This window comes from Lissotriton helveticus, chromosome 3_1 (genome assembly GCF_964261635.1).
Source record: "Lissotriton helveticus chromosome 3_1, aLisHel1.1, whole genome shotgun sequence".
In the NCBI taxonomy this organism is placed as follows: Eukaryota; Metazoa; Chordata; class Amphibia; order Caudata; family Salamandridae; genus Lissotriton; species Lissotriton helveticus.
The window spans coordinates 1502511021-1502533048 of NC_136061.1; the positions used below are offsets into that span (position 1 = coordinate 1502511021).

The 22028-nt window shown below is 42.9% G+C and overlaps 1 protein-coding gene across 3 annotated transcripts in view; it reads right to left on the reverse strand.

Moving 5' to 3' along the window:
• ARHGEF12 (Rho guanine nucleotide exchange factor 12) overlaps nt 1-22028 on the reverse strand; it is a 926126-nt gene that overhangs the window by 707520 nt on the left and 196578 nt on the right. For all 3 annotated transcript variants that reach the window (XM_078682163.1, XM_078682161.1, XM_078682160.1), the window contains one exon: nt 425-517. In XM_078682163.1, the coding sequence (XP_078538289.1) occupies nt 425-517 (93 nt within the window). The remainder of the gene's footprint in view (nt 1-424; nt 518-22028) is intronic.

Consider the following 22028-nt stretch of genomic DNA (forward strand, 5'->3'; position numbering starts at 1 on the left):
ACTACAAAAGACTTCTCCAAGACAAAAACAAGTGCAATCATCCGAGCCCAACACCAGATGGCGATCTATTCGTAATGTACCATCTGCAGCCCATATGCCTCGAACATACATTTAAGGGCTACTCTGTGAGCAATGGCTGTAGCAATACCAGACGTCATTTGAGAGAGGGGGGGGTTAACATTTTTGGTGTTCACTGGGGTATAGTTTAACTCATTGTGGCTATGTCGAAATATTGCCCAAATACAGTATCACAGAGAACACATTCACCTTTACAGACAATAGCAGCATTGTTCCACAATTTCTGCAGAAACATTAAAGTGTGGCACACACACTCAGAAGACATAGCAATGACTACATTATTCCATGTGTTGGACACACACTTTTGTGTGACACTACAATAGCGTTCCTAAGAAACAGAACCCACCTGCTCCTGCTCAGCATCAAAGTCCTCATCTTCAGCTCCTATAATCTGGAGACCAGAGCGAGTGTAAGGATTCACGATGCTTGACTGAGAATCCTGAGTGAACAGAAATAAACACATCTCTGTGCGTTCAGAAAAGAGGAGTACATGACAATGGCAGACTCAGTTGTCTCTTGAGGATTCTACATTTGCCATCAGAGCTATAAGATGACATGGGTTGGGGGGGAAGGGTAGTCTGGTAGGACCTACTTTCCCCCACAGTAATACTTTTTTAGTAGTGACACAGACTGGGAAGAACATCAATAATCTAAAAGAGAGAAATACATCTGGAGAAATAAAAAAAGTTATATCTTTAGAGAAGTACTGTAAGAAACTGGATTTTTATTTGGGGTGGGCGACTACCCACCTTAAGGAATAATCAAAACCCATGTCAGGGTGAAAGCTCAAAAGTCACTAAATTATCCTTAGCTCAACCTCTGGTAGCTATGGCACAAAGCACACAGGCTTAACTGAGGGCAATAAGTAAAGTATTTATGAAATACAAAAACAGTAATATAGTCAAAATGCAAAACACTAAAAATCCCAAACAGAATTAGAAAAATAAGCATAAAACGTAAGCAAAATGTCACCAAAATATTCACTATGGTGACAGTTTGAAGTAAAAAAAATAGCGCCAAGAAGCACAAAGTGCCACGGATAGTTGTAAGAAAGTGAATTATTAGGTGGTGTGGTTGTGAGACCTCACCATGTAATATTGCCACAATCTCCATCAGGTCCAGTTAGGCTCTTTAAAAAAACCTCTTAGCTAAGTCCTGTGTAGCTGTGACACAGAGTAGTTGGGCTTAGTTAAAGGAGAGGTAAAAAAACATTTAGGAGTACTAAAAAGAGTAAATAAGTATGAAACAGAATTCAATAGAAACCATGCACCAATTTATAAAAAGAGGTTATATTATTACTTTAAGTAGACACCAAAATGTCAAATCTTTGGAGGGAAAAGAAATGGTTACTTAGCAGTAGGAGTAGTTTTCCAGCTTAAAGAGTTTTCTGGATTCACATGTGCATTATTCCGCCATCTAGTGGTTGGGTCCAGAATAGGATGTTTTTTTAAATGTTTTTTCCCCCTTCTGGGCGTCATCGACCACCAATTGGTGCCAGGTACGTCCCCTGTGTGACGTCAGACGGTGCCCTGGAAGTTGTTCTGCGTGGTAGCCATCTTCGGATTCTTTTTTCCTAGTGTTTTAGTCTGATAGTCCTTTAGAAAGTACTTTTGGGAAATGTTAGTCATGCTTCCCAACCTGTTTGTATTCCTTGTAGGGGAAGCTGAGTGGGTTGCATGTGAATCCAGAAAACTCTGCAAGCTGCAAAATTACTCCTACTGGTAAGTAACCATTTCGTTTTGCAGCGCAACTCCTTTTCTGGATTCACATGCTGTGCATTTGATTATGTAGTGGTTTCTCCATACTTCTGGAGGTTGTAGTTAAAGGAAGATTTTGCGAACAGGTGTTGAAATAACTTTAGTCCCATCTGTGCTTCCTTATTTATTTGCATGTCCAAACAGTAATGTTCGGTGAAAATGTGTGCGGGGATACCCATGTTGCTGCAGCACATATAGTGTCTATAGGCACATTGGCTTGGCCATGAATGCAAGAGTTGCTCCTTTCTTTCTAGTTGAGTGAGCTCTTGGTCATACATATAGGGTTTTTCCTGCGGTGGCATAGCATAGTTGGATTGTTTGGACTATCAATTGTGAAATTATTGTCCTCGTGACAGGTGCCCCCGGTGTTTTGTGTGTGAGATGGCAACAAACAGCTGTTTGCTGTTGTGTACTTGTTTTGTTTTCTGCAGATAATACAGTAGAGCCTTCCTTACATCCAGGGTATGGAGGCTTCTTTCTCCTTTTGTTTGCAGGTCTTTGAAAAGACTGGTAGAAAAATGCTTTGATTCAAGTGATACTTGGATACAACCTTTGGTAAGAATTGTGGATTAGTTCTTAGGATAACTTTGTCTTTAAAGATTTACATGTCTGATTCTTGTACAGTTAAAGCTTGTAGCTCACTTACTCTCCTTAAAGATCTATGGAAATTGGAAAAGCAGTCTTTAAAGTGATGTGTTTGAGGTCTGCCTTATGCATGGGCTCCAAAAGTCTTGTCATAAGTTTTGCGAGGACTGTATTTAGACTTCACATGGAGGCTGGTGCTGTTCTCAGTGGAACAATTCTTTTAGACCCCTCTAGGAACCTCTTAATAAGAGGTCTTTTAAAGAAGCTATTGCATGATTTTCCTCTGGTGTAAGCTACTATGGCACGAGATGTACTTTTAGGCTTGAGTAGTTGATGTGACTGTCTAGAAGGTGAGTTAGATAAATGATAACAGTTTCTTGTGTGTTGATTGTGTTCATTAGGTTGTCTGCTGTGCACCAAGTGGTGTACCGCTTACATTTTGCAGCATAGCATAGCATTGCCTTGTTGTCTGTTTCCTTGCCTCCTTTAGAATTCCCAATGTTTGCTGAGGCAAGTTTAGGTGGCCAAACTATGTATACAGGTGCCAAGCCGCTAGGCGTAGTGTCATTGGCTCCAGGTTGAAGGTTTGGCCCTGTTGCATTGTTACTAGGTGCTTGTCCGCTCTGAGTCGGTTTAATTGTCCCTTGGACAGTTCTAGCAGACTTGAGCACCATGTTAGTCTGGTCCATTGTGGAGCAATGAGAATTAGGTTCGTTCCTGGTTGTCTTGCTTTTTCTAGAACTCTATGGATTAGAGGTATTGGTGGAAAGGCATATGCAAATGTCTCTGACCAATAGAGTGACAGGGCATTCCCTTTTTACAGGTGGTGAGGAAACCTTGAGGCAAAAAACTGCCATTTCTTGTTCTGTATTGTAGCAAAAAGGTCTATCTTTGGGGTCCCCCAGAGTTTGAAGATGATTTGTATTGTCTTCTGCTTCAGTTCCCACTTGTGAGAGCAGTTTTTCTGCCTGCTCAGCTGATCTGCTGTTGTATTGTATATTCCCGGTAGGTGTATTGTTTGCAGATTGATCTTTTGAGAAATTGCACATTGCCAGATTTGTTGTGCTATTTTGCTTAGCGGAAATGATTTCGTACCTCCAGGTTTGTTGAGGTAAAACATTGTGGTAGTATTGTCTGTTTCTTTTTAAATTGTATTTGTTTTAATATTTTTATTTTTTTTCATATTTTTATTGGAAAAAATGACAGACCATTTCACTGTTGCTCATACAATTCACAGTGCAAGTTACAATTAGCATCATATTAAATACCAACGCCAATAAACCATACATCTTAAGTGTTGTCTGTTTTAATCAAGTCCTCTTGCAAATGAGTTTCTGGAACGCTTTTAGCACTAAGAAGGAATATGCTACTTACCAGTATGCATCTGTTCTTGGCATGTAGGGCTGCTGACATTCATATCTGTGCATAGATCGCCGCCTAGTGTTGGGTCTGGATGATTGCACATTGTTGTCCTGGAAGAGTCTTCGAAGTATCACGAGATAGGTGGCTCCTCCCCTGGACTACAGTGCGCATGGGCATCCTCTCCATCCTTAGATTGTTTTTTGCCATTGTGGCAGAGGTGGAGTGTTGTACAGTAAGAGATGTCCATGCAAGAAAGTGAGAGTTAGAATGAATGCTACAGCTGCGACAGGCACCGGGGAGGAGGGTGGGCGATATGAATGTCAGCAGCCCTACATGCCAAGAACAGATGCATACTGGTAAGTAGCATATTTCGTTCGAGGCATGTGGGCTGCTGAATTCATATCTGTGCATAGAATGTATAGCAGTTTCTCCCTTAGCGGTGGCTACCTGTGCCAGCTGCAGCAGTCTGAAACAGAGTTTTTAGAACAGCCTGTCCTACAGCAGCTTGCTGCTTGGAATGTACATCTACACAATAGTGTTTTGTGAAAGTATGTATGGTGGACCATGTGGCTGCCTTACATATTTCCTCTAGAGGAATGTTTCCCAGGAAAGCCATGGATGCCCCCATTTTGCGTGTTGAATGCGCTCTTGGGGGAACTGTTCAAGTGTGTTTTGCCTTAAGATAACATATTTGAATGCACTTAACAATTCATCTTGCTAACCCAGATTTGGAAATGGGGTTGCCTTTGTGTTGTGGTGAAAAAGCAACAAACAACTGTTTTGTTTTCCTGAAATCTTTTGTTCTGTCTATGTAATATAGGAGAGCCCTTTTAACATCTAGTGTGTGCAGGGCCCTTTCAGGTACTGACTGTGGATTTGGGAAGAACACTTGCAGTTCTATCGTTTGATTGATGTGGAAATGGGACACTACTTTTGGCATGAATTTAGGGTTAGTTCTAAGCATGACCCTATTAGCGTGGACTTGGAAGATTGGCTCTTGAATAGTTAGGGCTTGCAGCTCGCTAACTCTTCTAAGCGAAGTAATTGCTACGAGGAACGCCACCTTCCATGTTAAAAATTGTATTTCATATGAGTGTAGAGGCTCAAAAGGTGGTCCCATTAGTCTGGTTAAAACGATGTTTAGGATCCAGACTGGTGAAGGTGGGTGTCTTGGGGGGATTACTCGTTTGAGTCCATCCATGAATGCTTTAATTGCAGGTACTCTGAATAGGGAAAGGTGTTGCCTGTTCTGAAGGTAAGCTGCTATGGCAGCTAAGTGTATCCTTATGGACGTATAGGCTAGATTGCAGCGATGTAGGTGCAAAAGATAGCATATGATATTTTGAGTTGATGCGTCTAGTGGGTTTATGTCATTGTTGTTACAGTAAATGACAAAACGTTTCCATTTTGCCGCATAGCATGCTCTTGTGGTAGGTCTTCTTGCCTCTTTGATAATGTGCATGCAGTCAGAAGGTAAGTTTAGGTAGCCAAACTCTATGACTTCAGGAGCCAGATTGCAAGGTTCAGCTGCTGTGGATCTGGGTGCTGAATGTCTCCATGGTTCTGGGTTAAGAGACTGGGCGTTAGTTTTAGTCTTTGATGAGGTACCACGGAAAGTTCTAGGAACGTGGTGTACCACGGTTGCCTCGCCCAAGTTGGAGCAACTAGGATTAGTGTCATGGAGTGTTAGCGCAGTTTGCGTGCCACTAGCGGTATCAACGGTGCTGGTGGAAAAGCGTAGGCAAATTTGCCTGACCAGTTCATCCATATCGCATTGCCCTGAGACTGCGGGTATGGAAACCTTGCGGCGAAGTACTGGCATTTTGCGTTTTGTTTTGTGGCGAACAGGTCTATCTCTGGTTGTCCCCACTGTTGGAAGTATGGTTGAAGCACTGTGGGATAAATCTCCCACTCGTGTATCTGTTGGCTGTGTCTGCTGAGCAGATCCGCTATTTGATTGTCCTTGCCTGGGAGGTGTTCGGCCATGAGAAAAATGTTTCTCAGAATGGCCCACTTCCATATGCTTTGAGCTAGATGTGACAGCTGTGGAGAGTGTGTTCCTCCCTGCTTCTGTATGTAGTACATCGCAGTCATGTTGTCCGTCCGGATCAACACGGCTTTGTTGCACAGATGTACTTTGAAAGCTTTCATTGCCATAAAAATTGCCATCAGCTCCAGTAGGTTGATGTGCATTTTTTTCTGTTGCGTGGTCCATAAGCCCTGTACTGTGTGGTGGAGGACATGGGCTCCCCACCCTACTAGGGATGCGTCCGTTGTTAAGACTATTTGTGGTACAGGCTCTTGGAACAGTCGTCCTTTGCAAAGGTTTTGTGGGTTCCACCAATGCAGAGAGTTGTATGCACGACTGGTCACCAACACTAGGTTGTCTAATTGTCCTTGAGCCTGGTTCCACTGACGTGCTAGGCACTCCTGCAGCGGACGCATGTGTAGTCTTGTGTGAGGGACTATGAAAATGCATGAGGCCATCATACCTATTAGCTGCATAAACACTCGGGCTGGGAGCGAGTGTTGGGGCTTGAACCTTTGGATTAGCGTCTGAATGCTGTGTATTCTGACAGATTTCGGCTGTGCTCTCCCTGCCAGAGTGTCTATCGTCGCTCCCAGGTATTGTTGTACGTGGGCAGGCTGAAGATGGGACTTTGGGTAGTTCAGCGAGAAACCTAAACTGTGCAGGAGGTGAATAGTGCGTGACATGTGGCTGGCACATTGCTGGGCTGACTGTGCTTGTATTAGCCAGTCGTCCAGATATGGATAGACATGAATATGCGGTCTTCTGAGATGTGCAGCTACTGTCGCTAGGCACTTGGGGGTTGTTGTCACCCCGAAAGGAAGGACTTTGAATTGATAGTGCTGATTTTGTATGGTGAACCTGAGATATTTCCTGTGTGCTGGGTGTACCGGTATATGGAAATATGCATCCTTGAGGTCTAGTGTTGCGAGGAAGTCTCCTTGACGCAACAGTGGTAATACCTGCTGTAGAGTGAGCATGTGGAAATGCTATGATAAAATGTATTGGTTTAAGGGTCTGAGGTCCAAGATTGGCCTGAGAGACCCGTCCTTTTTAGGAATTAGGAAGTACAGTGAGTATACCCCTGTACCCTGGTGTTCTAAGGGTACTAGTTCTATGGCCCTTTTTGTAGCATGCTGATGACTTCTTGCTGCAATAAGTGTAGGTGTTCTGCGGACATAGGACGGTGTTTTGGGGGTATGTTGGGTGGTGTGGAGAATTATTCTAGGCAATAGCCATGCTGGATAATTTTCCTCACCCACCTGTCTGTAGTTATGTTTTCCCAGACTTGCAGGAACTGCTGTAATCTGCCCCCGACCGGTGTTATATGGTCTGGGGGCAGTGACAAGAAGTCACTGCTTGGTATTGGTAGAGGATCTGGTGGTGTTATTCCCTCGTCCTCTACCTTTGCTGTTATTGCCCCGGTATCCACCTCTACTGTTTTTGTTGTAGGTGGTTTGCGTGTTCCCTTTGTTGTATGAGGTTTGCTGCGCTGACCCTCCTCTTGCAGCTCCTCTGTTGCCGGAGCGACGAAAGGAGCCACCTCTGTATTGTTGTGACTGCAAGGCTCCCATAGACTTTGCTGTCTCGGTATCCTTCTTCATTTTGTCTAATATTGTGTCCACATTAGGGCCAAACAAATAATCAGGGTTGACTGGCTGATTAAGTAAAGTTGTCTGAACCTCATTTTTGAACCCAGAGATGCGGAGCCACGCATGTCTTCTGAGCATTACACTGGTATTGATAGCCCTGGCTGCTGTGTCAGCTGCGTCTAACGCACACTTGGAGGCGTTAGATATTAACTTTCCCTCCTGTATTAGGAACTCTGCCTGTTCTTTTTAAAGGTCAGGTAGATGCTGGAGAAGATGCTCAAGTGTGTCGTAGTGTGCCCTGTCATACCTGGCTAACAGGGCTTGTGTGTTAGAGATTCTCCATATGTTAGCTGCTTGGGCAGCTACCCTTTTGCCTGAAGCCTCAAAAACTTTAGACTCCTTGTATGGAGGTTGAGCTTCGCCCGTTGTTTGAGAATTAGCACGTTTACGTGCATTGGATACTACCAAAGAGTCCAATGGCAGCTGTCCCTTAATGTATGTAGGGTCCACTGGTGCTGGCCTATATTTCTTTTCAATCCTTGGGTTAATGACTCTTGCCGTGGTTGGTTCCTTAAATATGTCCCCTGCGTGTTTAAGCACCCCTTTTAGCATTGGCAATGTTTTCACTGATCTTTCAGAAGTGTTGAAAGTGTCGAAGAGGAAGTCCTCCTCAATGGGGTCTGCATGCATTTCCACGTGGTGGTTGTATGCTGCTCTTTCGATTAATGCATTGAAAGCAGCTGTGTCCTCTGTAGGCGAAGTTTTAACAGAGTATGCAGCAGTATCTAGCATGGTCAGTGAGTCCAGAGGATCTACATGACTAGACCACGGTTCAGTTTGGTTGTCCTGGTCATCGTCCACTGGATAATTATACAGTTCATTATCCTCATATTCCACATCCTCCTCTGTGCGTGTGGGAGAATATGTATAAGTTTCTTGCACATGTGTGCTGATGGGCTCAAAGAGACTTGGAGATGTAGCAGAGTCTCTTTTCTTTTTGAGTGGAATGCGGTAGGTTTCAGCAGAAGTGTCTGGTCTGACTTTCCTTTTCAGTACGGTACGTTTGCCAGTATCTGGGTCCATATACAGTTTGGTCTGCTCCTCTGTGGAGGGTTCTTGCTCTTCATGCGCTTGAGCCCTTTTCCCTGTTATCGCCTTTCTTGTGTGTGTCGGTTCGATTTCCGTTGTTGGTTCGACCGTTTTTTGGCGTATGTGCATCGGAAGTCCGAATTTTATCGGTCTGAGGGTCTTTTGTGCCTCAACAGTCTTTTTAGGCTGTATGACCTTGTGATGTATTCCTATAGGTTCTGTATCGATCCCCCTATTCCTGACCCTATTCTGGTTAACGAGTTAACTAGCAGCCATCCCATGATGCAGAAACCGTTATCTGATTACGCCAGACCACGGCACAGGAGCGCGTTATCTGATTAGGTCATAACGCTTGCCATCTAATTAGGCAAAGCAATATTCCTCCAGTCCCTGATAAGGCATACGGAGTCCTCAAAACAAATCAAACCTATGACAACCTGGGAAAAACCCTGTGGCCATTGTTTTGATTTCACCGAGAACTTCAGTAAAAGAATGTGCTAACGACCGGCTCGTATGACATCCTTATTGACGTATCTATGTCCATCCTTACGTCAATCTCGGCACCTTACAGGTATAAATATTACCGACATTGCCTTAAGCAAACACACGCGGTGGTGACGAGATCGGAGCAGCGAGACTTGCCGAAGCCCAGCAGAGAGCGAAGCCCACCGGCGCTGCCCCGCCTTCCTGACGCGCTGAGAACGAGACGCTGCCTTTCTCCTGCCGAGAAATCCAGCTCCGGCGCTTCCGATCAGCCCTCGCAGGCAGCTTGGAATATCGAGACCTCAGATGAGAGATACTATCCCTCAACCATCCTAGACCTCAGGTACGGAGCTGAATAACCCCTTACAGAGAATTCTTGAATCAGTCACTTGGCAAAACAAACTTAACTTAAACTGCTACTTTCTATCCCCGCCCACATATTAGGCTTAGGTCAGGTACACCCCAGGCGTAGTTAGAAGCACCAGTTGAGTACGATTAGTCAAATGTTTATATGTATGTATCTATTTTATCCATTTTAAATAACGTATGGCTTAGAAACCATATCAATGTTTTTACAGTATTATTTCATAATTCTGCTTTTATTGTATGCACTTTACTTAACCATAAGTATTGCAATAATATCGATCCATTTCTCTTGTACGAGAAAAGAGACTGATCAATAAATAACATCTTTTATTGAACACGCCCGTCTCTTCCTTTTCTCTACAATCTGGTGAAACTAAGAATGCACGTACTGACTGAGTAAAATAAGTTGTCTTTTGTTTTCACACGACTCTAGAGATACACTCTTGATTAGGGGAGAGCAAAGTTGTCATGTTCTATGGTTGTCAGAAACTAAATCCCTTCTTGTCTATCCAGGGAGGTTCAACTCCTCCTTGTCTATTCGAGAAAGTTTCTAGTGAACTCTGAGCTAGCTGGCAAACCCAAAACTTTAAGTCTAATATCGACAGTAGAAGACCTAGTTAACGTCTGGTCTAGGTCTATACTATTGGAGGTTTATTCCAATGCGCAGAGCCTATTGGGATAATAGGAACTACACTACATGGCGCCCAACGTGTTTGGATAGGCGATAAAACTAACGCAAGACTTTAGAGTAACTCAGTCGTGCTTTTTCACTCAGACCCCTTTTTCCCATAATACTCCAAAGACGTCTGGAGTGGGTGAGAGGTAAAATCCGCCAAACCTCGCAGGAGGGAACTCCTATGTATGGTTCTTGGTTCAATCAACGTTGAAGGATACACTATTCCAAAATATTGTGCATCTAAATCTTTGTTTCCATAAGGAACCTGATCTGCAAACAAACAGAATAACCTTCCTGACAGTAAAATGCCAGAAAGTGATGATGAAAGAGAGAGCTAGAGTAGCAGCTGAAATAATAGAAGCTGATAATACTATGCAAGGAGCAGACCCAGATATAACACTCATCCCAGTCAACATAAGAAGATCTATAACGTTAAAACTTATAGACAATGGACTGACACCAAGAGGTGGTACAGTCATATTCGTAATTGAGGCACACCAATATCGGCAGACAGAGGTATTCTATTCATGGATACACTTTCCAGCAGCAAATGCTGTAACAAAGGAGTTCCACTATTATAAAATAGAGGAACCACCGGATACCTACACTCCTTTCGAGGAAGTGGAAGTACCACTCAAATTCCAAGAGCACCTGCTCTTGTTTAATGGCGCCCTAAAACATAATAATCACATCACCAGGCTCGGTCCACTAGGTAGACCAGGAGCAACATGGCCGGTCCTAGCCGGATACACACCACATCCAGACATCAAAAGGATGTCTGCAGCAGATGTTTTAGTACAACTAAAACAATTAATTAAAATATATAGACAACTAGTCCAATATGTAATGCGGACTTCAACCATCCAACCTGTAGTTAAATTCCACAGCTGACCCCTCATCAGGGGAACACAAATAAAATTACACCACAGAACATACAGTCCTGCCTAGGTAAAGTACCAGCTAAACGGGAACAAATACCATTCTGGTTAGCACAAAAAATCACCCAAATAGAGGCGGTGTTTCCAGACACCACCCCTGTGGATAAACACAGGATTCTGACTATCTGTCTTCCAATGGGAATCGCACCACACGTGGAGGACTGTGACACTTGGGGTACAGTCTTTGCTTCCATTTACACAAAAACACATGGTGTACCATCCATATCGGTAATACCAGATGTGCTAATACAAATTCAAGACGAATACGGTCCAGAACCCGCTTTAACTCTTGGTATGAAATTACTAAAAGACTTCAAGCAGGTCTCGGCAATATTACTAGCCAACATAAAAGGAGAAGCAGCGAATGTGGCGATCCGCCAGAGGTTAAAAGAGACAGATATAGCAGACCAACCAGCTGAATTTGGCAGAATTATAGAAAAATCCTATGAAGAACTAGGTAGAGATAGTTTGGGTGGAATACCAATGAAGCCCCAACTAATTGAAAGTCCTGAAAAAATATTTATTAAAAATAATCTAAACAGTCAAAAGAAAAACTGGGATGGAAACAAACAATCCAATCCAAAAGAAAAGAGATTCCAGTCCAGAGGAAGGTCTCCTCGGCGGAGAGAAAGATCTCCGGACCAAGGACCCAAGTCTCCCCAAAGGAAGCCCTCTGTGAAAAAATACAACCTTAGAAATAGGGATAACATAAAGAAACCGGATAGATATCAAGATTTTGATACACGTCCCTCTCAATCTTTTCAGACTTCCTCGCAGAAATCGGAAAGAAGAGGACGATCGGAACCCAGGGAAGGGCACGTCAAGTCCAAAGACAAGGAACCTGCTCATCCAAATAAAAAATTACAGTTTCCAAAAAAGAAGGTAGCCAGTATTAAAGTATTCAACAATGCCGAGAATACTGAGGACACAGCTGAAAAACGGAGAGTGGGCTCAGACAATGCTAGACAGCACAGCAGAAGTGAGCATAGCACGCAAAGTCCTTATGAATCATCTGGAGACAGTGGACACGAATGAATACATTCAGGTGGAAACTGCGGACACCAGAGTTAGCAAACCTCACAAAATATATGAAATAACTTTACGTATAGAAGGGGATAAGACTAGAAAAATAAGGGACCTTTTTTGGGATAATCTCTCCAAGGGCTATGACATCCTTCTAGCTGGAAAAGATTGGCCACCAGAGTTTGTCAGGGAGTGCCCACACGGCGAAGAAATAATTATGCCGGCCTTCTCAAATCATATTCCAATTCATAAAAAATATACACTTGCAAGAAAGTGGGCAGTAGCTCAAGCTCCTGCTTTATATAAAAATCATGTAGGATGGGATAAGGACTCTCCTCCTCACAAAATCCAGTTAAAATCACAACCTACTGCACAAAGGCAGTATCCAATCAAGCAAGAAGCTAAAAAACAGGTAAAAGAAATTCTAGATCAACTAGAATACCAGGGGGTGATTGAAACTTGAACCTCACAAATGAACAACCCTTTGTTTCCTGTCTCCAAACCAGACAATTCATATCGTCTAGTTTTGGATTACAGACACCTTAACTCATGTTGCAAAACTTTTGCAGTACAAAACTCGCATAGTGCTGCACTAATGAATAACATAGTGCGCAAAAAATATAAAACAACATTAGACATCTCTAATGGATTCTTTTGTCAAAATATAGCACCAGAGAGCAGATACTTATCAGCGTTCTCAATAAATGGCGCTCAAAAAGAATTCTGGCGGTTACCCCAGGGGTACAAGAACAGCCCAGGAGTATTCTCAGCGAGGGTAACAGAGTTACTACAAACATATGATGACGAAGCATTATCTTATGTCGATGACATATACCTAACAGATGATGACTTGGATACTCACTTGAAGAGAGTGAACACCATAATACTTGGGTTCGCGGCAGAGGGTTACAAATTCAACTTTAAAAAATCTAGAATTGCCCATCTAACAGTCCTGTTCTTAGGATATGAATTATCAAGTGAAGGCAAAAGCCTGGCTGACAATTTCCTAGAGAAATGTGCCGTACTCCAAGCACCTAGAACACTAAAAAACCTACAGTCAATTCTAGGTTTCCTAAATTTCGGAAGAACATACATTGCAAATTACGCAGAAAGGGTCAAACCCCTTTATGATCTAATAAAACCAGATTTTAAAAAAACCAATTGGACTCAAATACACACAGAAATTCTGAGATCCTTACAAACAGATATGTTAATTAAAACAAAATTAGAAACACGTGATAACACACGCAACCTTGTGATTCGAGTCATCCCAGGAAGATGCGGATTCACATACCTGACCTCTAACGAGGGAGAAAAGGTACCAATTGCATTCAAATCACACTTGTACACTAAAGCTGAAATGAAATTTAGCCCAACGGAAAAAATTCTTACTGCAACACAGACAGCTATAGCAAAAGAACGAGCCCTTTCACAAGGTAAACAAATAATAATCGTTACACCGATACCAGCCCTAGAGGCTGTAACAAAAGCAAGCATACCGAATGCTAAAGCGCTTCATCCGAGATGGATACAATGGGCTAATTCTCTTGCTGCAACAGACGTGGCATACGAATTTGATCCTAACTTAAAAACACAAGAGTTTCTCCAATACGAATTCGAATGTCCGCCGCCGACCGAAATTCATGCCCTAGAACATTACGGCTGTATAATATATACAGACGGATCAGCACAACCCGCAGTAGGGGGTAAACAAGCTTACAGTGCTGCGTGTGCGATTGTAAAAGGTCGCTGGCACGATGGGAAATTCAAACCAGCGGTCACTAAAACACAATCTCTAGGAGATTGTACAGCTCAGCGAGCAGAACTACTAGCATTCAAGATGGCGCTTGAAAATACCGATCGAGAATTCCCCACACTCATAGTGTGTGATTCGTATTATTGCGTTCAGTCTTACAATGAATACTTACAGATCTGGCTTCAGAATGGTTTTAAGGATGCAAAAGGAGGCACAATCAAGCATACAATGCTTTGGGAACAAGTAGTTCTTTTACAAAAGGAACTACCAAAGACTCACGTGATACATACACTGAGTCATCAACGTGATGGGGTTCACGTTGCAGGGAATTCATTGGCTGATGAGGCCGCGAAGGCAGCTGTGCAAACGGCTTCCGTAGCTGCCATCACTCGGTCAAAAACAAAAATAGACAGCGATATATTACAAGCTGTCAGCGCTACAGTAAAAGATGCGATAGAAACACTCCCGAAAGGCTTTCCAGTAAAGTACTCATACATAACTGATGCAAATAATGTTTCATTTGCTCGAATCCCTGGAGTGGGGGATAGAGTAATTCCAAACATGGAACATAGGTTAGGACTCATCATAGCGGCACACAAAGGACTTGCTTCTGTACATGCTGGCGTCTCAGCCACAGTATCGTTATTAAAACAGAGATACTGGTGGCCACAAATGAGAAGACAAACCAGGAACTATGTTCTAGAATGTGAAATATGTCAAAAAATGAAAGTATCAACAGTGAGACGACCAGCACAGACGCCCCTTCTAATCTCGGATAAACCATTAGCCTGTGTTTACCTGGACCACTGTGGTCCCTTACAAAGGGATGGTAACTATAAATATATCTTGGTCGCAGTGGATTCATGCAAGAGATTCATATGGATGTGGCCCCAGCGAACGGCTGACGCCAGAACTGTTATAAAAGATTTGCGAGTCTTTATCGGCACATACGCAATTGGCATGCTGCATTCGGACCAGGGTCCTGCTTTTAGCTCTAGAGCTTATAAGGAGGCCATGGCCAGCATGGGCGTTGCATTGCGGTATTCTTGTCCATTTCATCCCGAGGGAAACGGAATTGTTGAAAGAAAAAACCGTGACATAAAGCAATCTATAACAGCAAAGGTATTAGGTTCGGGAGCTGGGTGGGTCAAACATCTAATAAGTGTCCAACGTAGTCTAAACAACTTGCCAAGAAATTCTCTGAGGGGATTCAGTCCGTACGAATTACTGTTTGGGACTAGGATGCTAGTCTTAGATCTTGACAGTCAGACTTCAGTGGTGAAAGAAAAAAGCTTTGATATCAAAGATCGTTTGGCTATTTTACAGGACTTAAACGAAACAAGAAAAGACCTGAGCAACATAAAGTTGAAACAGCAGCCAACAACCACTGAAGAACCACCACCTGTCCCAGCAAGACCTGTCTGGATTCCAAAAATCGGGGATCTAGTCAGAGAAAAGATCGCGGTAAAGAAGGAATTTGGGCCTTCTTACAGAAAAGCAGTTCCTGTCTTGTCCATCAACGGGACAAGATCAGTTGTATTACCGCCACTTGCTGGTAAAAAGGAGAACCGAATTGTATCCATCGACCTGGTAAAACCACAATCATGTGGCCGATAACAAACAGTAGGCCAAGTGGACTCCCGATAAGTAGTAGAACACCAAGGTTTGCTACAAGTACAGAGGTGCTAACTAAAAGGCTAATCACATTCGAAACGCCTACAGAACAACAACAAAGACTATGCAACAATGCAATGGAACTCACACCTCTGAAAACCCAAATAAAAACATTTAGTAGAGACACACCAACCTACAATGAAGTAACAAATGAATATGCTGAAGCTGCAAGAAACAGTAATCCTGAAGCAATTGGAACAATAGACAGAACGGCATACGGCTACTTCATCAACTTTGATGATTCTTCTGAAGATCTAAGTGAATCAAAGACACAGCCATCAACAAAAACTTTTAAAGACCAAGCTAAGGAACTTTTGAAACAGCTGAAAGAAACCTATCTGATTTCTCCGTGGATTGAATTTTGGGTGTCCTTTGGTGTATTTATCCTGATACTTTGGCTCATCATGATGCTATGTTTGGGACGCTTCATTGAGGGAAAATATGCTAAAATGGACACAGCAAACCAGAAAATCAACTTGATCCTCAAGCCACACACGTCTTCACACGTCAAGAAAAGAGAACTTTCTTCAGTCAATTTCACAGCCAATCCTATACCGGGTGGGGTAGCATGGGACAATACTGACTATGAAATTTATGGTCCGGTTGAGATCCTCAAATATCCACACCAAATCAAGATCTCGTTGAGTGACTTTGTAAAACCAAACTCATTTGCTGATGATTGGGACTTTGAAAGTATTAATAACATGATGTCTGATCTAGTGATGTCTGCTAAATTTACCAAACATGATTATTTGCAGGGTTCATCTAATTATGATAGTATGTACTGCTACAACCACTATGGTAACCATTTTTTACATAAATCAGCACAACCTAGAAATGTTTTAAATTATAATCAATGGGAACATTGTGCAACCCCTCCAAAAGGAATCTCAAGAACCTTTTATGACAAATATTCATACTTTTCAGGGTTCAACACAAGTAATGCTGAAACATTTTATTTCAAATTGTCAAATAAGACAGGAACAAAAACCATGCTTACAAACACGAAATTGATATATTCGGACTCATTTTTTGAACAAATGAATACATTTGGTTTTGATTATTGGGACAAAAATGTTGAAGTAAAAAGTGTTTGGGGTACAAAAGAATGGCAAGTACAAGGTATAGAATCATTGTTTAGAGCCTGCATGATCCCAGAACAAATTATATTCTTGAATGAAAGTATTCAACAAACTACCTGTCTTGGATTAGCCAAAATCAAAGACTTAAATAAACCGTCTATTCCAAAACCAACAATGAACAGCAATAACTCTGCAGATGAAGAGATAGACGTAAACTATGTATTAAACCAAAACAGAACAAATCCTGATTGGAAACAATGGTTGATCTGGCCCACAGATACTAATAACTGTCACGACAGATTCCTGAACAAAACACAGGGGTTCACATTGACCAGGCCAGACCCTAGATATTCCCAAAGACAACACCCAGGGATAATCACCACCTACAGTGTGGGCAAACTCTGCCTTCAATGGCTAAAAACTTCCACACTGACAGAAATTAAGCAACACCTAACTTTACTTACTGATGGTGCTGACTTGCGTGATTTCATTATGGGACCGCGCAAACAGCGTCAAAAACGCTTCATAGCAGCCTCCATATATGCAGCTTACAACGAGGCCTGGAAGATAACTCAAATTGAGACAGCAGAAAGTATACGGGAAATTGACCGTATTAATTTGGAAAAATCACTTTCTGTAGTGGACAATGGGTTAATGACTCTGTCCTCCAGAATCTTTTCATTGGACAGCATTGTGTCATCAGCAATCGACATAATATCGCAAGACTTACTGCTGTTACAACACGGTCAGTCTCAATTGCGTTCTATTGTACAGCTTGGCTGGACGTTACAAAATCTGCGTTCAGGCTATGTGCCTTGGCGTTTAATCAACACAACGTCACTATTCAATATCTTTAACCTTACTGATAAACAGATCAGTATGGCACAGAAGGGTGCTGATTATACAATCCTGAGCATTGAGAAACTCGAGAGATTACCATTGACAATGTCAGAACGACCTGTCATTGAATGGATAATACATGGGATAATTAATATTCCGGTATCTACTTTCAGGTTTCAATACTGCCAAAAATATATACAGGCTGGCATGTACGAAAAATTGGGAAAAGGGTACATTAAGACAACTTGGAACTTGCCCTATTCACATGCATGTGTCAGTAATAAAGGACAGAAAGTGTTTCTTAGTGGCAATAATTGTGCAATGTCACTAAGCGGTACACTTCTGTGTAATGGAATTAGTTTGCATGGAGCCTGTGAAGGGAACTCAAATAACCTTTCATGTCACCAGCTAGGCACACCTGCAACAGAGATAGAACCATTCTTTAAAAGACTCTATAACGGGAGTTACATTCTAATTGTGGATCGCAGATGTTGTAGTCTACTGCCCGGGGTTCCTTATCTCGTTAGTACGACTGCGAAGGTCATGTGCTGTGGACGCTTATTGTTCCCCCAGCTCCTTTCCAGACAGGGAGGCAAGGGCATGGCCTAACTTGAAAATTACTTCTATTCGAGTTGATACTTTAAGCAGAATGAAAACAGTGCTTCTTCAGACGCCGACCAGGCTCACGTCATCAAAAGAAACGTATGATCTCCTAGTCGCAAGGACGACTGCAGAGATTCACTCATTGTTATCAACTAATTCCCCCATACATTTCGCAGAAATCCTGAATGAAATCTTAAATATTTCTGATACCAGTGGAGTCTCAAATGTATTTAAGACAGTATTTTCGATGGCATTAACACCATTCAAAGCCATACTGGGTATTTTTCCAGACTTCGTCCATTCGATTTTTGGAGGAGTTCCCCTCATTTTGGGACTAATTGCAGGAATCCTATTCTTAGTCCTTATATTTCGTTATGGCAAACCATGTCACAGACAAAACACCTGCGACAAGGGAAGAAACAATCCGAGCCATTGGATACCGGGACCGGATATCAAAAATCCTGGGACTAACCCGGCTTAGAGACCTGAACATGACTTGGTTTCTTTCATTTCGACCGATATGGCAAAGATGTGTTTTACCTGTATTAAGGTGCATGCTGTGCGGAGAAGAATGCGTGTTGGACACCTGTCTGATGCTACAATCGGATGCGCCAATGGATGCAGAAACACTGTTGGGTCCGGTAAAGGCTCATGCATTGTGCTGCCCTCAACGGCTGCCAATCCTGATGACGGCATTCGTGGAAACTTCACCACTACGATTAAGGGGTAGTGAAGATCAAGATGAAAGCAGCATCGATCAGGTACAACCTTCTGTCAGCAATACTACTCAAAACGTCAATGGAGACAATCATGCACATGAATGCATGGTTACATCCTTTTCCGAGTTAGTGGAACTCTCACAGGAAGCTGTTGACAGCTTTTTCAGCAGTCTCAATGATATGATGTTCTCACCAGAGCAGAAATAATGACTCTTGAACAAGCTAGCACACGGCGTTCCCGACATCTTGAATTTGGCCTACAACTTTAATAATAAAGTAGCAAGATCAACTTTTCCTCCAGTCCACGGACAGCAATTTTTTTAGCAGCCCCAAAATTTTTTACATTTTACGGGACACTTTTCTTCTGCTTAAAGTAGGAACTATTCTTAGAGAACTAATTTCTGTTTTTAGAAACTTCATAGACATTAGCTGCCCGCTGGTATGTTCATAAATATTTTTTTTTCTCTTGAACTGTGATGAAGTGGTCTCGAACTTTTCTTCTGTATTAAGAGCCATTTCATGTGTAATTCTCATATTCGATTACTAATAATGTATACATGCGTGATTAATTTAGCATTAGTCTACTGCTTAAGTGCATATAGTACATATGGCTATTTTATTTTTCCCGTACATTACATAATTTCGAAATGCATTATATGTATTTTGGGGTGGTAAGGTATACACGATACTCTACAGTATGTTTTACTATGCCTAGATTCGTAAATATGGCCATAGTTAGCGTGGAGTGGGTGTGATGTATTCCTATAGGTTCTGTATCGATCCCCCTATTCCTGACCCTATTCTGGTTAACGAGTTAACTAGCAGCCATCCCATGATGCAGAAACCGTTATCTGATTACGCCAGACCACGGCACAGGAGCGCGTTATCTGATTAGGTCATAACGCTTGCCATCTAATTAGGCAAAGCAATATTCCTCCAGCCCCTGATAAGGCATACGGAGTCCTCAAAACAAATCAAACCTATGACAACCTGGGAAAAACCCTGCGGCCATTGTTTTGATTTCACCGAGAACTTCAGTAAAAGAATGTGCTAACGACCGGCTCGTATGACATCCTTATTGACGTATCTATGTCCATCCTTATGTCAATCTCGGCACCTTACAGGTATAAATATTACCGACATTGCCTTAAGCAAACACACGCGGTGGTGACGAGATCGGAGCAGCGAGACTTGCCGAAGCCCAGCAGAGAGCGAAGCCCACCGGCGCTGCCCCGCCTTCCTGACGCGCTGAGAACGAGACGCTGCCTTTCTCCTGCCGAGAAATCCAGCTCCGGCGCTTCCGAGCAGCCCTCGCAGGCAGCTTGGAATATCGAGACCTCAGACGAGAGATACTATCCCTCAACCATCCTAGACCTCAGGTACGGAGCTGAATAACCCCTTACAGAGAATTCTTGAATCAGTCACTTGGCAAAACAAACTTAACTTAAACTGCTACTTTCTATCCCCGCCCACGTATTAGGCTTAGGTCAGGTACACTGGGGTAGGCGTAGTTAGAAGCACCAGTTGAGTACGATTAGTCAAATGTTTATATGTATGTATCTATTTTATCCATTTTAAATAATGTATGGCTTAGAAACCATATCAATGTTTTTACAGTATTATTTCATAATTCTGCTTTTATTGTATGCACTTTACTCAACCATAAGTATTGCAATAATATCGATCCATTTCTCTTGTACAAGAAAAGAGACTGATCAATAAATAACATCTTTTATTGAACACGCCCGTCTCTTCCTTTTCTCTACAATCTGGTGAAACTAAGAATGCACGTACTGACTGAGTAAAATAAGTTGTCTTTTGTTTTCACACGACTCTAGAGATACACTCTTGATTAGGGGAGAGCAAAGTTGTCATGTTCTATGGTTGTCAGAAACTAAATCCCTTCTTGTCTATCCAGGGAGGTTCAACTCCTCCTTGTCTATTCGAGAAAGTTTCTAGTGAACTCTGAGCTAGCTGGCAAACCCAAAACTTTAAGTCTAATATCGACAGTAGAAGACCTAGTTAACGTCTGGTCTAGGTCTATACTATTGGAGGTATTATTCCAATGCGCAGAGCCTATTGGGATAATAGGAACTACACTACAACCTTTTACGGTGCCGGGAGTGTTATCGACCCGACAGTCTTTGTTTGTTGGATAACCACTTTGTGGCCTTGTGTTTTCTTTGGAGTCTGTTGCTTTGGAGTGATGTTATGCCTCGACTCGATCGCCCCCTTGGGCTCGAATCGTGCCTTCGGCTCGAGTGTCCCCGTCTGCACCGTCTTTGGCTTGTCACCTTGTTGTCTCGGTTCGACAACCGTCTTCCACTGGAGTCCTTTGTTTGTGTTGCCTGGCGTCGACATCGATCTCGTCGGTTCGACGGCATTCAGTTTAGGCATGTCTCTGGGCGTACTGGCTCTTGACTCGACAGCCCCGATATGTGACCCAGCTATTTCGACGGCCATTTTGTGTTTGGTCGGCGCCGATGGAACCGCACCTTTCGGTCCGAAGAGTGGGAACTCTATAAGTTTCGGTTTCGTTTTTGCTTCTGTAACTTTCGGTTTCGATATTACCAGGGAATGGTAATGTTGCACCGATGGCTCTTGCTGTATGTTCTTAGCCGGGCTGGATTGCGGGGCTATAGAATCGATGTTTAGATCTTGGCTAAGGCCTTCCGGCGATGCCTCGACCTGAGCCTTTGGAAGCGTATCAGTGAATGTACTGGGCTCCGAACTCACGGTTGGCCCGTGTCCTCGCCGGAGTCGTCCTCGACGGCTCCGATGCCTGGATCGTCGTCCCCTACCTCGACGATGTCGTCTTCTTCGTCGACGTAGTAGCTGGAGTCATGTTCCGACCCCTGCTCTGACTACTGGTCTGAGTCCTCAGCTTTGACGACCTCTTCGTCGTCTTCAAAGATGTTCTCTGGGTCAGGCGCTGGCTTCTGCATCGTCTGCCTCGCTGCTCGTCGAACCTGAAGTGTTTTCTTTGAACGGAACTGCGCACAAGCTAAGCAGTCGGCTTCATTGTGTTCAGGAGATAAACACCCTGTGTGTAACAAGTGTTTATCTATGTGTGGGAATTTTGAGTTACAATTGGGGCATCTTTTGAATGGACTTCGTTCCATCGACGATTGGCCCTTGGTGTCGAGAAGGCCCGCGGCCCAATTCGACGATTGGAGTATAAAACGACCGAAGAAAGTGGTCGTTACCGATCAGATAACAATACCAACGACCCCAAAGGCCTTTTGGCCTTTTAGAAAAGTTTTTTATCGATTCCAAACTCCGAGTTGGAAATCACATCCGAACCCAATGGCGGAAAAAAACAATCTAAGGATGGAAAGGATGCCCATGCGCACTGTAGTCCAGGGGAGGAGCCACC